Source organism: Schistocerca serialis, chromosome 3, assembly GCF_023864345.2.
Source record: "Schistocerca serialis cubense isolate TAMUIC-IGC-003099 chromosome 3, iqSchSeri2.2, whole genome shotgun sequence".
Lineage (NCBI taxonomy): Eukaryota > Metazoa > Arthropoda > Insecta > Orthoptera > Acrididae > Schistocerca > Schistocerca serialis.
This window is the reverse complement of record NC_064640.1, coordinates 657,347,286-657,361,795: the sequence shown is the minus strand read 5'-3', so window position 1 is coordinate 657,361,795 and position 14,510 is coordinate 657,347,286. Positions and strand designations below refer to the sequence as shown.

The window sequence follows — 14,510 nt, the reverse complement described above, 5'->3', positions numbered from 1 at the left end:
GTGTGTGATATCCTTAGGTTACTTAGGTTTAATTAGTTCTGAGTTCTAGGCGACTGATGACCTCAGAAGCTAAGTCGCATAGTGCTCAGAGCCTTTTGAACCATTTTATAGGGAGTTGGGAGGAAGTTCGAAATTATATTATGTGGTTTGTGATTAGCTTTTTGACTATGAAAACCAAGTCCATATAGTAGCGCCGAACAGTCACGGCGCTAGGTACAAAAAAATGTCAGTCTGTGGAGCTGTTTAGTTAAGTTATTTCTGATTCGTTTCTAATGATGTCGTAGTCGCCTGGATCGGGAAATCAAATCTCCCAGCCCTCTCACTACGAAACAGAACAGATGATCTGATTTACTGGTCCAGTTACCTCAGCGTGGAGCAGACCATCCTGATCCTGGCATTGGTCTTTTGGGACAGATAATTACGCCATTCCTGTAGATGACTTCTCTGTTTGATTTGTAGCACAAAGTGTATCAGTATAACAGCGCTCGGTGGCCTGTGAATTGCCTATATGAGAGACATTCAACAATAAATGAAATGGAGTAAGTCACCTATTAATACTAACAATCGGAGTTATTTAGATGAATACAGGAATAATATTAAGATGTACTTTTCATGCGTATATATTAAATTTATTCCTATTTTTAGTTCCCATTGGTACACACACATATTTGAGAAAGAGAAAGTAATCTTAATTTCTCAAATATCGACAAGACATCTTTGTACTTAAGACTTACTCAAAGTGTGCAAAAATTCAGCTGTTTCTTAAAAGGGTATATTGTTAGATAAGGTATTGCTTAAAAATTCAGATAATTTGTCCCTGAAGGCTTCACATACAATCTTTTCAACGATTCGTTACTTAGCCAGTTAAACATTTTCTAGAAGACACAAAGTTTGATTAAGAATAAAAACAAGTTACAATGGAAAATGTCTGTCATTTTCAAGTTCACATACTTGTTGTTCAAAGTACTGTACACACATTCTTTTTCCTCAGACATGTCTTTCATAAGATTAAGGCAGAGTTTACTTCAGTTGAGATGGTTAATATGTGCTGTGGTGATCATTGTTAATTCGAAATATTTGAATAGTGAGAGTCTAACAGTCATCTTTCCAATCTAATGAAACAATTTAATAATAGATGCTGCGCGTCCTCTCAGGACAAATCGAAGTTCATTCCGTCGGAGATTTCAGCAAATGCTGCACAAATACTGAACATCAGATTCACATACAGTAAAACATTAGAGAAAGCACAGTTTTTCTTAATAGTGTACACACATTCACACAGCCCACAATAAATCTCGCATTACGCGATACTTTAGAACAGTGTCTTTCAACTTACAACATCACCTCGTCACTCGCTTACTCTCTATACGAATGGCACACAGAAAACAAATATGGCTTCGTCGGCATATGTTTGACCATTAAAGCTACTATAAGACGTATTTAAATGAGTATTTTAAAGATCGTATTCTTTATAGCACATTTAAGTGTTCGTAGTGTCATTTTCTGTGTACTAAATCACGAGTGCAGTATGGTAACCTTTAAAATATTTACATTCCTACAGTGACTACTATCCACTCGGGTATCTGAAAGTTTACGCAAAAGGTAACGGCGACAGTGGGGCGGCGGCGCGCTGCCATTTAGCCCAGTTCGCACAAACGGGTAACGTCCACAGGCGCTGGTAACTGCTCGGATGGGTGCGGAAGGACCCCTCAGACGCTGACGTGCCTCTTCATGTGCAGCGACAGGTGGTCGGAGCGCGAGAAGGCGCGCTCGCACAGCCGGCACTGGAAGGGCCTGTCGCCCGTGTGCTTGCGGTAGTGGCGCGTCAGCTCGTCGGACCGCGCGAACTTCCAGCCGCAGCCCTTCCAGCCGCACTGGTACGGCTTCTCGCCCGTGTGCGTGCGCAGGTGCGCCTTCAGGTGCGACGACTTGGTGTACGTCTTGCCGCAGCCCGGGTGCGAGCACGTGTGCGTCGTCAGCTTCTTGCGGCCGCAGCTGCGCCGACAGCGCTTCGGCTTGTGGCCGCCGTCGACGGGCTGGAAGGGCTGCGCCGGCTGCTGCTGCTGCTGCTGTGGCGGCGGCGGCGGCGGCGGCGGGGGCGGTGCCTGCGGCTGCGGCTGCGACAGCAGGTCGGCGAGGTTGGGCGACGACGGCGGCGTCATGATCTTGGCGAGCGCCGTGGCGGCCGGCTGCGCCACCAACGCGCCGGCGGCCAGCGCCTTGCCCAGGTCCTGGTTCTCCGGGCTGGCCGGAGGGGAGATCTGACCGTGGCTGTACGCCACCTGCGCCTGTTGCTGCGCCGGCACGATCGTCATGAGGCCGTTGTAGGAGGTGGCCGGCTGGAACCCCCTGGCCACGTCGCCTAGCCTTAGCACGTCCTGCTCGTCGCTGCCGGCGCTCGCGTCCCCGAAGCACACTGCGCCGTCGTCGGGCTGCTGCTGCTGCTGCGGTTGTGCCGGCGCCGGCGCGGCGTCCTTGCAGTCGCCACCCTGCGGGTAGAAGTTGTGCTGCTCGGCGGCGTAGTTGATCAGCATGTCCAAGTCGACGAACTCCTCGCCCTGGTAGGCGAGCGGCTCGTCCTCGTCCACGTCCGGGTAGGAGGGGGTGCCGATGGCGGTGGGCGCCGCCTGCGGGGGCGGCGGAGGAAGGGGCGGCGACGGCGGGCCCAGCACCGTCCACGATGCGCACAGGCTCACCGGGGACGCCTGCGGCGCCGCCGGCTGGTTCAGCAGGATGCTCTCGATGTCTTGCCACATCTGCAACACCAATCGACAAGCTCAGCTAACTGCTCATCTCACAGTACTTCACTTCTACGAAGTTTGGAACTTTAATAGTGGCCAATATATATTTAAATAAGAAATAAATACTTTGAAGTTCGACGATGACATTGTAATTCTGTCAGAGACAGCAAAGGACTTGGAAGAGCAGTTGAACGGAATGGATAGTGTCTTGAAAGGAGGCTATAAGATGAACATCAACAAAAGCAAAACGAGGATAATGGAATGTAGTCGAATTAAGTCGGGTGATGCTGAGGGAATTAGATTAGGAAATGAGACACTTAAAGTAGCAAGGGAGTTTTGCTATTTGTGGAGCAAAATAACTGATGATGGTCGAAGTAGAGAAGATATAAAATGTAGACTCACAATGGCACGGAAAGCGTTCCTGAAGAAGAGAAATTTGTTAACATCGAGTATTGATTTAAGTTCCATGAAATCGTTTCTGAAAGTATTTGTATGGAGCGTAGCCACGTATGAAAGTGAAACGTGGTCGATAAATAGTTTAGACAAGAAGAGAATAGAAGCTCTCGAAATGTGGTGCTACAGAAGAATGCTGAAGATTAGATGGATAGATTACGTCACTAATGAGGAGGTATTGAATAGAATTGCGGAGAAGAGGAGTTTGTGGCACAATTTGACTAGAAGAAGGGATCGGTTGGTAGGACATGTTCTGAGGCATCAAGGGATCACCAATTTAGTATTGGAGGGCAGCGTGAAGGGTAAAAATCGATGAGGGAGACCAAGAGATGAACACACTAAGCAGATTCAGAAGGATGTAGGCTGCAGTAGGTACTGGGAGATGAAGAAGCTTGCACATGATAGAGTAGCATGGAGAGCTGCATCAAACCAGTCTCAGAACTGAAGACCACAACTACAACGTATATTTACTATTTATACAAAATAAATATCTGTTTCAAAGGTTTACTCTCCTTCAAAGCAGTCATCAGCAATCTTCGTTCTATCAGGAAAAGTTAACGTTGTATGCTCATTCGATTACTGTTGAGGAATATGAATATTTGGCTACTCACATGTACTTTGCTGCGAACTGTACCATTCACTTACTTCTAAGGCTATGGGTTGAAAATGGATTTGATGCTCCGAAACTATTTACCACAAAGAAATGACTATTATCGCAACTTTGACGACTAATGAAGGTAAATAAAGATTTAATTGGCCCAGTGGCTGGTACTATTCACCATCAGTATGTTGGAACTTTATGAAGTATTTTTTGTGTAAGTAGTAAATAAATAATGGCCCCTATTCAAGTGCAACTCTTTTATTATAATCTAAATATCTATTTACGCTATTTTATTTCATTTCATCTCTTTCTTCGCATTAAATGGAATTATCTTTACTTTAATATATTGGGTCTTTAAAAGATTTTTTCTTTATAGAAGTGTTTCTGAACTTTTTTGCTGTATATATACGGTGTGTTGGAAATTCCCGTTACAAACCTCTAGACTTGTAGAGGGGAATGAATACATAATGTTTTGAATAGGAACAGATGTCCGGAAACGTACCTTTTCCGTGCTATAGCCGTTTGAAAACATAATTGTTAGGTAGGTATGTGACAGAACTGTCAGGGTAGAAGGTGGTTACGGCCGACCAGCTGACGTCATTTGACGTCTACCTTCCTCTCTGCCCTGGTTCGAGTCTCATTCACGTGTCTGTGAGTGTTAGAGCAACATAGTTGGGTATACGTTTGCAGAATACACCGACTCGAGCCTTCTGAATGGCAAAGCTCACAGTACTGGAAGAGCTCCTCGTGGCCTTTATCAAGATCGTTCTCCACAACTCCGACTACATCGCATACCCTTCTCTCCATAATTACGCAACGGTTCGAGAAAGGGTACCTTCACCGTCAGCAGACCTGACTGTGGTGATCCCCGGAGATTTCGCACACCCGAACTGGAAGAGGCCGTACTGCATCACGTTGAAGAGATACCGTCAACGAGTACACGAGCAATTTCTTTGGCTATTAATGAGTGGAACTGTAAAACAAGTGATGTACTGGCTCATGCTTCATCAATTACTTGTAAGAGTGGTAGCGTTACCAACATATTTTCAAATAGTTATAGCACAGAAACGCTACGTTTCCGGACATGTTTTCCAGTTCAGAATATTATCTACTCACTTCCCTGAACAAGTCCTAGAAGTCTGTAACGTGAATTTTCCGAACACCCTGTATAATGTTCGTACAAATCGTATAAATTCTCAGACGAAACAGGGCCAACAGCAGTCACGTGAACTAATGAGCTAGCTATAAGATGAGAGGAATGTCTCGTACTTAGTGCGTCAGGGATAGTCCGAATTTAGGTACAGGGTAAACCACAGTTACCACTTACCACGCAATTATATTTACTGCAGTACTGAAGCATATATTTACTGCTCGTTGGCACTATTATCACCTTCGACTTCGAAAGTATTCCACACGCACTGATATCTGCACCAGTGCCAGCAATACACTTCCGGCTATTAAAACCGTAATATCGTGGAAGCGAAATGCAATCAACGTCAGATTGGCACGAAGTGTACTACCTGCTAAGTTATGGAAATTATTAGTAATTCGGCTCAATCACACAAAGTACGTACTAGTGACGCCACGTACATTCTGCATGTAAGGAAAGATTACATAGCGGGTTTCTCATTCACAAGTCACATTTCATTGGTCGGAATTCGTCATCAACGGAATTGTGATCTATGGAGACAGCGTCTATCGTTAAGAGACATTGCTGCACGTGTTAGTCGGTATCCCACGACTGTCATGCGAATGTGGAATCCGCGCTTTTAGGAGGGCCATATTCAACGACATGCAGTATCTTAACGGTCCCACGCGAGTAGCACCCGAGAGGACAGACAAATTGTTCCCTCGGCCGTGCACTATCTTACAACCACTTCGACCACTATCTTACAGCCACTTCGAGCACCACTCACCGTCAGCAGTGCGACCACTGCTGCGGGTCCTCTTGACAGGTCAGTAAAGCGAAGTGCGCCGATAGTGGTCCACTCAGCGAGAAAACAGGGATGCCATCACGTTTTCTTATACTAGGCATATCACGATTTTCTCGCTAATGATCAAAATTCAAATCCGATTTGTGAATGACAAACCCCTGCGTAATATTCCCTTACATATTCCGCACTGAAATGCTAATCGGAATGTCTAAGTCTATAGTAGACTTCGTGCTAATTTGATGTTTATTGCGTACTGTATTCACGGAGTTGCACTTTCATTGGCCAGCAATTTACTTTGCACCAGCCCACAGTCCCTCAACGGTCGGGCTACTTCCATGTCTGGAAGCAGAAGTATACTGATCATTAAACTCACGTCGGACATTTTATAAATCTTCAATAAAAGTAATGATCTATTTACACCGAGCGAGGTGGCGCAGTGGTTAGAAAACTGGACTCGCATTCGGGAGGACGACGGTTCAAACCCGTCTCCGGCCATCCTGATTTAGAGTTTCCGTGATTTCCCTAAATCGTTCCAGGCAAATGCCGGGATGGTTCGTTTGAAAGGGCACGGCCGATTTCCTTTCCCATCCTTCCCTAATCCGAGCTTGTCCTCAGTCTCTGATGAACTCGGTGTCGACGGGACGTTAAACATTAATTCCTCCTCCATTTATTTACAATCTAGAAGTGTGCTGGAGCAATGGCATAGGCAAATCAAGTGAGACGCAAGGTCTCAAGTGCTGCTGACATTGATCTCTACTTAAATACTATAATAAGACAAAAGAAAAGAAAAAAACAAAGAAAAAGGAAGTAGACCAGATATCCCAAACCGAGGGCAAGGCTGAAGTTCTTAGACACGGCACAGGACTGGAGACGTATACCTTTTAGGTCTTAATTCTTTAATATAATTTTGCAGTATTTCTTTTCATCCTTTTTATAATCACTTTTTGTGCTTGTGTTTTGTATTGAGCCGAAAAATCAGGAAAATTGCTAACGCAATTCTCAGCTTACCAACTTCCGAAAACAGAAATATGTAATGCACAATCTACTGTAAGCAGTAAAAGAGCAGGTTTTGAAATTGCATAGCTTCAATAATTGCAAGAGAAAATACTTGTCATTTGGAAAATACTTCCCAGGTCTCATTATCTCTTCCTCCTAGAAGATAATCGTCATTACACTATCAACTGCGTTCCCGTTAACAGAAAAACAAATGACGAGTAAACAACAATTGTGCTCATGGTGCGTAAGAAAAAAAATAAGGAGCACTTGGTTAATTGGGTGACAATGTCATTTGTCAGTGGAAAGCAGGGTAGGGTTTTATTCCAGGGTAGTGGCATTTTCATTGTAATATTAAGTGTGACAAATATTGGTCTTTTAGATACTTGTAGCCGGAAATTGTTGTGACAGTCAGTTGCCCAGACTCGTGAGTGATCAGCGCGCTTCGGGCAACATGAAGGCCTGCTCCCGCCTTTTAGCAGATAAAACGGACAGACAGCGCTAAAATTGCTTCCTTTGTGTCGTCGAATTACTCTGAGGTCACACTTAGCGTGTGGGATGCAGGACGGAATACATGTTTTGGTTACGCACTGTACCCATTACAAATGTTGCGATTATGACTCGTTTAGTCTATCAACGGTTCAAGACTGATGCTTTTGATCCCTGTATAGACTTGTGGAGGTATATAGACTCCATTTTTCCTAGTCAAGGAATTGCATTCTCTGAATGAAACATTCACATGAAATATTTTCTGTATTAAGAAAGAGGCACGTTTCTTAGGATTTCATTAGTAGTGCGACAATAAAGAATAGGATATTTTCGTACATATATATTCAATTTATTAAATATTCTGTGAAACAACTCTCTTGTAATGCAAGCTCTTTGCTTTTCGTATTTTGAGAGGTGGTAGTACGGACTAAAACAAGGAAAACGTGCAGTAAAATGGTTCAAATGGCTCTGAGCACTATGGGACTGAACTTCTAAGGTCATCAGTTCCCTAGAACTTAGAACTACTTAAACCTAACTAACCTAAGGACAGCACACACATCCATGCCCGAGGCAGGATTCAAACCTGCGACCGTGGCGGTCACGCGGTTCCAGACTGTAGCGTCTTTAACCGCTTGGCCACCCCGGCCGGCACGTGTGCAGTAAACGTGGGCTCTAAAGAGCAAATCTTAAGAGTTATGTATGTACCTTAGATCTTTTTTTCTTGTTTTAGTCCATTCTACCTCCTCCCAAAATACGGGAAGCGAAGTGCTTGTAGTAGAAGATATTCGTTTCAGAGTATAAAAGATATATTGGGAAGTGATAATATGGACAAAATCAAGAAAAATTTACCAATTCTGTAATTAGTCGACGGATATTAATTGACACTGCCTGCGCAAAACGAAGAATAATTCCATCAAACTGCAGCGTTCAGCTTTGTCATCCCTTTCCTTTTAAGGTCGATATGGCTATTTTTCTGATTTAATGCGTTCGCAAACGTAATGTTACAAATTTCCCACGGAATGACATCAGTTTATGTAGCACAGAACTGGAACTTGGAGGATACAGTATTTCCCCACAGATATGAGTGCTATTAGTTTGACTTGACGCCATGAGCATAAATGACCACACTTTAACAAGTTTTATTTTTTTTAAGTAACGAGAGTAACAAATTCAAATCTTTGTTAGTAAAATGGCTGAAACCTTAAATAAATCGAAAGCGAAGTTTCACCAGAGCAGTCAGTTCGATCCTCTATGAACATGTCAGAAAGCCAACACAATGAGAGACACCTAACGCGACACATTGTTCTCTAAAAACACATTTCCGTCGTCCTGCAATAGCTAGAGTCGTCAACGTGTTTATCATACCTCCACAAATTAAATATAAATAACTTTTTTCGCTGATGTTTAACCCCCGAAAAACACTAAAATTATTGATACTGGACAAACTCGAGATTTCGATTTTTTTCGAAAGCTTAGTTACCGGTCTTTTGAAGAAATTCGTGTGAAAAAACTATTTTCCTTAGTTGTTTCATAAAGCCTGATGCTCAGCTCATTGCGGTATTTCATTGCTACAGTTGCAACTGACTGGCAGCGTTAGATAAACATGAAGTCTTCTCAATGAGTCAAATGTCAACTTAAGGAAAGGCACAGTTGTTAATCTAAGTGCCAGCTTTACGCAGGCAAAGGCTTAGTTTTCTTACCGTTGCATTCTCTGCACTCTCTGTTCTGAATTGAATTACACATGCTAGTAGGAGCAGTCCTTATTTTATAGCCAATCTAAGAAACAGCTGCTAGAGTTGCCGAGTTCGCCAGCTGAAGTTAATGTGGTGAAGCTCCATCCTCAGGCGCCCCATCTCAAATAACTTCCAACGCCACTATTTGGCGACGAGGTGACGCAAAGTCCTTGGTCAGACTGTTTTGCTTTTATATACTGGCTGCAATTTCAATACAGTATGTATGCGGCGTAGCAAAAACTTAAATCGCTGTTGATGGAGATCAGTCTGTTGGATGGGGACGCTCAGCATGGAGGCCACTTTAGTAGTAGGCTGTTTCATTCTCTCCATTTCTTTCCATACTCATCCGCATCAACACAAACACAACGCTACATTTTACAAGCACTTATGGCAGAGATTCAGATACACATGGCAATCCATAATATGTCGTCGACGTAAGAAGGCAATGGCAAATCATGATTACTTGACATCGTCAGTGGAAGCAGAAGGAGATTTTCTACATTTGAGAGTCTAGTATCGTTTCGGAACACTTTATTGCCCATATATCAAGATTTGGTATTTATACCAGCTTCAGCCAGTTCAACAGTCATTTTCAGCTCTGTAAAGGTTTACAACGAAATACAGATCAATACATCTTATCTAAATCAAAAATTTTGTAATACAGCTAAGTAGATTACATAACCTATGCGTTATTATCAACGCTGTTGCGTAACATTTTTGTGTGCAACAAGTAAAAAAATAGTAATTAAGGGAACTTATCCAAAGTCTTCATTATCATTACAAACAATGTACTGTGTGTACACACTTAACCATAAACTTGCAACACATTAGATATTATACAGAGTACTGAGCACTCTCATACAGTGCAAAAAAACGGCCCAGATTCCCACGTGTAAGATCATTATACACATGGTATTCTGTGAGAGTGGTCCATATTCTATATAAAACCTAATAAGTTCCACGTTCTGGGATTATGGGTAGGTAATGTACATCTAGCACAATGGTGGTAATGTTAATGGTGACTTCGGATCAGTTTCGTAAATTATTGTACTTTTTACATGTTGTACACAAACGTGCGATTAGTTATTCAACAGCATTGATATTACCGAACAGGTTATATATTCTACTTAACTGTATTACAAAATTTTTGGTTTGGATAAGATGTATTGACCTTTATTACGTTGTAAACGTTTACAGATCTGGAGATGACCATTGAACTGGCTAAAACTGGTATTTTTGTAACAGAATTTGAGAACCGGGCAATAAAGTGTCCCAAAAGGATAATATATTCTCAAATGGCAAATCATTTCCATTGAAACTCTGTCCACTACCGCAATGCAGTATTTTTAAATTGCAGCCATCGCTAATTGTTTGAGTATGGATCTGACTCTGGGTTTGACAATAGACGGGCTGAAATAAAGTGCTAGAGGCCCTCTGTTCTTTATCTTCATAAAACGATTTAGGTGACAATCTGAGGGGCCGTTGTTGTTGTTGTTGTTGTTGCTGATTTGGGGGGCCGAACCAAACAGCGAGGTTATCAGTCCCTTCGGATTAGGGAAGGATGGAGAAGAAAGTGGGCTGTGCCCTTTCAAAGGAACCAACCAGGTATTTGCCTGAAGCCGTTTCGAGAAATTACGGAATACCTTCATCAGAATGGCGGGACGCGGTTTTAAACTGTCGTTCTCGCGAATGTGAGTCCAGTGTGCTAACCACTACACCACCTCGCTCGGTCAGCGGTCGTGTTAGATTGTTTGCAGATGATTCTGCCATTTATCTTCTGCTAAAGTCATCAGATGATCAAAACTATTTGGACGATTTATACAGGTCATCTGTGTGGCTCGAAAAGTGCAAATTGACCCTAAACTATCAAAAGTGCGAGATCCTTTACATTAATACCAATAGAATCCGCTAAATTTCGGTTACACGATGTATCACTAAAATTTAAAGATTGTCGATTTACCTAAATACCTAGGGATCACAATTACGAACAACTTAAATTGGAATCATGTCAGAAAATCTTGTGGGGAAGGCGAACCAAAGACTGCCTTTTATTGCCAGAAAATTTAAATACAGAAAAGATCCACTAAAGATATGGCCTACATTACGCTTGTCCTTCCTTATATGGAGTACTGCGGCGTAGTTTGGGATCTTTATCGGATAGGATTGACTAAAGATACTGAAAGAGTTAAAAGAAGTACAGTTCGATCTGTATTATCACGAAAAAGAAGAAAGAGTATCACGGCTGTGATACGCGACTTGGAATGGCAACCATTACAACAAAGGGGTTTTTCGTTGCAATGAGATCTTCGGACGAAATTTTAATCACCAACTTTCTCGTCCGAGTGCGAACATTTTTTTGCCTCCCACCTATATTGGGAGAAATAACCAGTGCGATGAAACAAGAGAAATCAAAGCTCCTACGGAAAAATTTAGCTGTTCGTTTTTCCCAAGTGCTATTAGAGAGTGGAACGGTCGAGAAATAATCTGAAAGTGCTTCTATGAACTGTCTGCCAACCGCTTAAGTGTGAATTGCGGACGTGTCGTGTAGTTATAGGAACTAGGACAAATTGCGTATTCTCTTACAGTTCCCTAACTGTGACTAGAGGTCCAAGAATTTCCTACACAAGGCAGATAGCATTTCCATACACTGCAACATGCTTCAGATATTTTTAGACGACAGTACCCGTTTACGCTGACGAGCTCTCGGAATTACATGCTAATATTGGTTCAGCGAGCCAGTAACAGAGTGAGTTTCGTGAAACTCGACCTTACGGTGATCCCAAGAACAAGAAGAAAGCCTGTCCTTTTCGGGAGATCCTGTTTGGAGCACTAGTATAGCATGACATCAGTCAGGGGTAGATGACGGAAACCGTATCACTTGCCGAAAGAATCGCTCACCGGACCACATCCTGGATGCCACGGCGAGGGCACTTTGCGTACTACTGCTGAAGGCAGACATGTTATGGTCATAACGATTGAATTTGATGCTAATCGTATGTAAATGAACTACCCGTTATCCTTACGCGCGAAACAGAAAATAACAAGATGGACAACACTCCGTGACAAATATGGCCAGCAGTGTCTGGCATGCGACACCAACACGCTATTGTCGAATTCTCGTGAGAGAGTTTTAAATATTTAGATACAGATGTATGCCCATCCTGTGTCGGACCTTTTCTTACCAGTAACATTTAAAAATACACGAATTCTACTTGTAGTCTAAATAAGATCGATTCGGAAGAATGTCTAGTGTTTCAATGAATGCAGGCAAACTGTATGGAGTTAATCAATATATTTTACAGTAACGGCTACCTGTTACAATATTTCGAATTTGCTTGTATGCATGTTTCGAGGATAAGAACCTCATCAACGAAGAATTGCGATAAAATAAAGGCTAATATCTCAGGACGTGTAGAGGAAAGCCAGGGAAGAAAGAGAAGCATTACATGTCCAACAAAATGGGACTAGTAACAATTACTGAAAAAAATAATTTATTATATATAACAAAATGTAACGATCGAAAAATATCTAATTCGTATCTTGATTAAAGCAGTACGGATGTTTCTTCATTCTTTACTAGCAGCGTATAAACTGCTTTTCTGAACCTAATGAGAAAAATAAAATGTTTTCATTTAGTCTAGGTACTAGTAGCTAAGCTTCTCGAGAAGAAACGAGTTCATTTGCGCCTCGCAGAATTCACATGGAGTGATATTACAAAAATTACCCTTGTGGTATTCGAACAGAGTTAAAAGAAGTGGTGAAGGAATGTGTAAGCATCAGAACGAGATGGGATACATTCCCTGTTCGGCTGTACTGATCTAGGTTTTCCTAAATTATTTTGGCGAAATATCGGTATAGGTTACTACAACAAGACTATAGCCGATTTACTGAAATTTACTGTGTTTCAAGGTTGTGATAATGTGTCAGCGTAACGTCATTGCTACTTCGTTTGCGTGTTCCTTAGAAAACAACAATTGGAAATCGAAATCTGTTCCTTTGAGATTATCGTAGGTTACATCGGCAAAATAAAGCTGAACTGCGTGCATCGGTCTCTCCTTTCGAAAACGACCCAACGCTGTAGTATATAAATGTTTCTACGTGTCCAAACTATATCACATTCGAGTAAAAACCGAAAATTTCAAAGACGTGTACCACCTACATCGTCAGCAGATAACGGAATGCCGGGATCGTTGCGTGTGGCTTGTATAGTGCCATTTTGGCTTATACAGGTAGCATGACGTCACTTTGAGGACGTGATTCGCATGTGCAAATGCTGTAAATCGGCAGTTAAGGAAGTACAGCCCCTACCGGAATTATGGAGCGTAAGTAGAATGAAGCTTAGAGGCTCCACTCTCTTAATTGTTGATTTCCTACGTTTGTGCATGTGTGAATTCGAAGTACAGAGCAAATCATCGAAGGCTAGACTTCCTACTAAAATGTCACCCCGGAATGCGTGTCTGTTTTGTTTCTCTCGTTCTGAAAAGCGTAGAAAGAATTGTGGGGTAGTGCACGCGCAGCTGTCGGTACCGCGGCGCACTTGGAGCGCCCAACACGAAGGCTGCTCCTCGCAGCCTCGTGCGGCATGTGACCTCATCAAAACGAGGCCAAAACGTGGCCTCGCTCTGCCCATACGATACGCATTCTCTGATTTCTATAGCCTGCCGCCAGCGCAAAAACATCCGAGTAATTTGCTCATACACTCCGTCATTTCCCAATAAAGTATTCACTCAACGATAAAGCGTGTGTTGCAGCAGCAACGTGCAAAAACGGTTAATGTCAGTCTCAGTCATGCGTGGAATTTTTCGAACAGCTGCAAAATTGAATCTGTTGCTCGTGGCTATTTACATATACCGGGACCACAGTCACGGCGTATTTCTTACTCCTGCTAATATGTGTGCTAATGAATCAGAGGCAAAGACCAGCTCAGGCAAAGTGCTGACTCAACTGGAAATGGAGAAGGCAGGAGGAAGTCTTATCAAAATTATTTTCTTAACCACAAAACTGCGATCCTGGCCGTCGTTTTCGGGATATTACAGAAAATTGATCGTCTTGTCTGGTTACCAATGAAAAACACGCACGCCAGAACGGTCATCCACAAGCACGAACAGCCTCTCATTGCTTAGTGTCGGGACAGTAGTTAAAGTAGGAAAGCAGAAGTAATCAATTCCCGTACCCCCACTCTACGTACAACGGCCAAGCCAAAGCTACTCTGCTTTTATTTTCGCTCATAATATTCAACTTAATTACTACTGTTCTAATATACTGACAGCAAAGAAGAAGAACTTAGAAGCGAGCATTTTTGATTCACTGATTTTTGGCTTCATTGTGCAGGAAACTCACGTACCCGTGTTAAGACGTTTGCTACGTGATGAATAACAAACGAAGGAAGATCGAGGCTTAACATCACATCGACGACTGCGCCAATACGTACGGAGCACACGCTCGAACTAAAGGGAGGATGAATTTGGCCGTGTTCTTTTCAAAGGAACGTTCTCGAGATTTGTTTTACAAACCTCCGAAAACATAGATCTTGATGACCAGACGTAGAGCTACCACTGCGTCACCT

At 42.7% G+C, this 14,510-nt stretch overlaps 1 protein-coding gene across 1 annotated transcript in view; it reads right to left on the bottom strand.

Moving 5' to 3' along the window:
* Positions 1 to 607: 607 nt before the first annotated feature.
* LOC126470539 (Krueppel-like factor 2) overlaps positions 608 to 14,510 on the bottom strand; it is a 165,667-nt gene continuing 151,764 nt past the window's right edge. Inside the window, exon 2 of the mRNA XM_050098469.1 lies at positions 608 to 2,756. Coding sequence (XP_049954426.1) covers positions 1,710 to 2,756 — 1,047 coding nt within the window. The 3' untranslated portion in view covers positions 608 to 1,709. The remainder of the gene's footprint in view (positions 2,757 to 14,510) is intronic.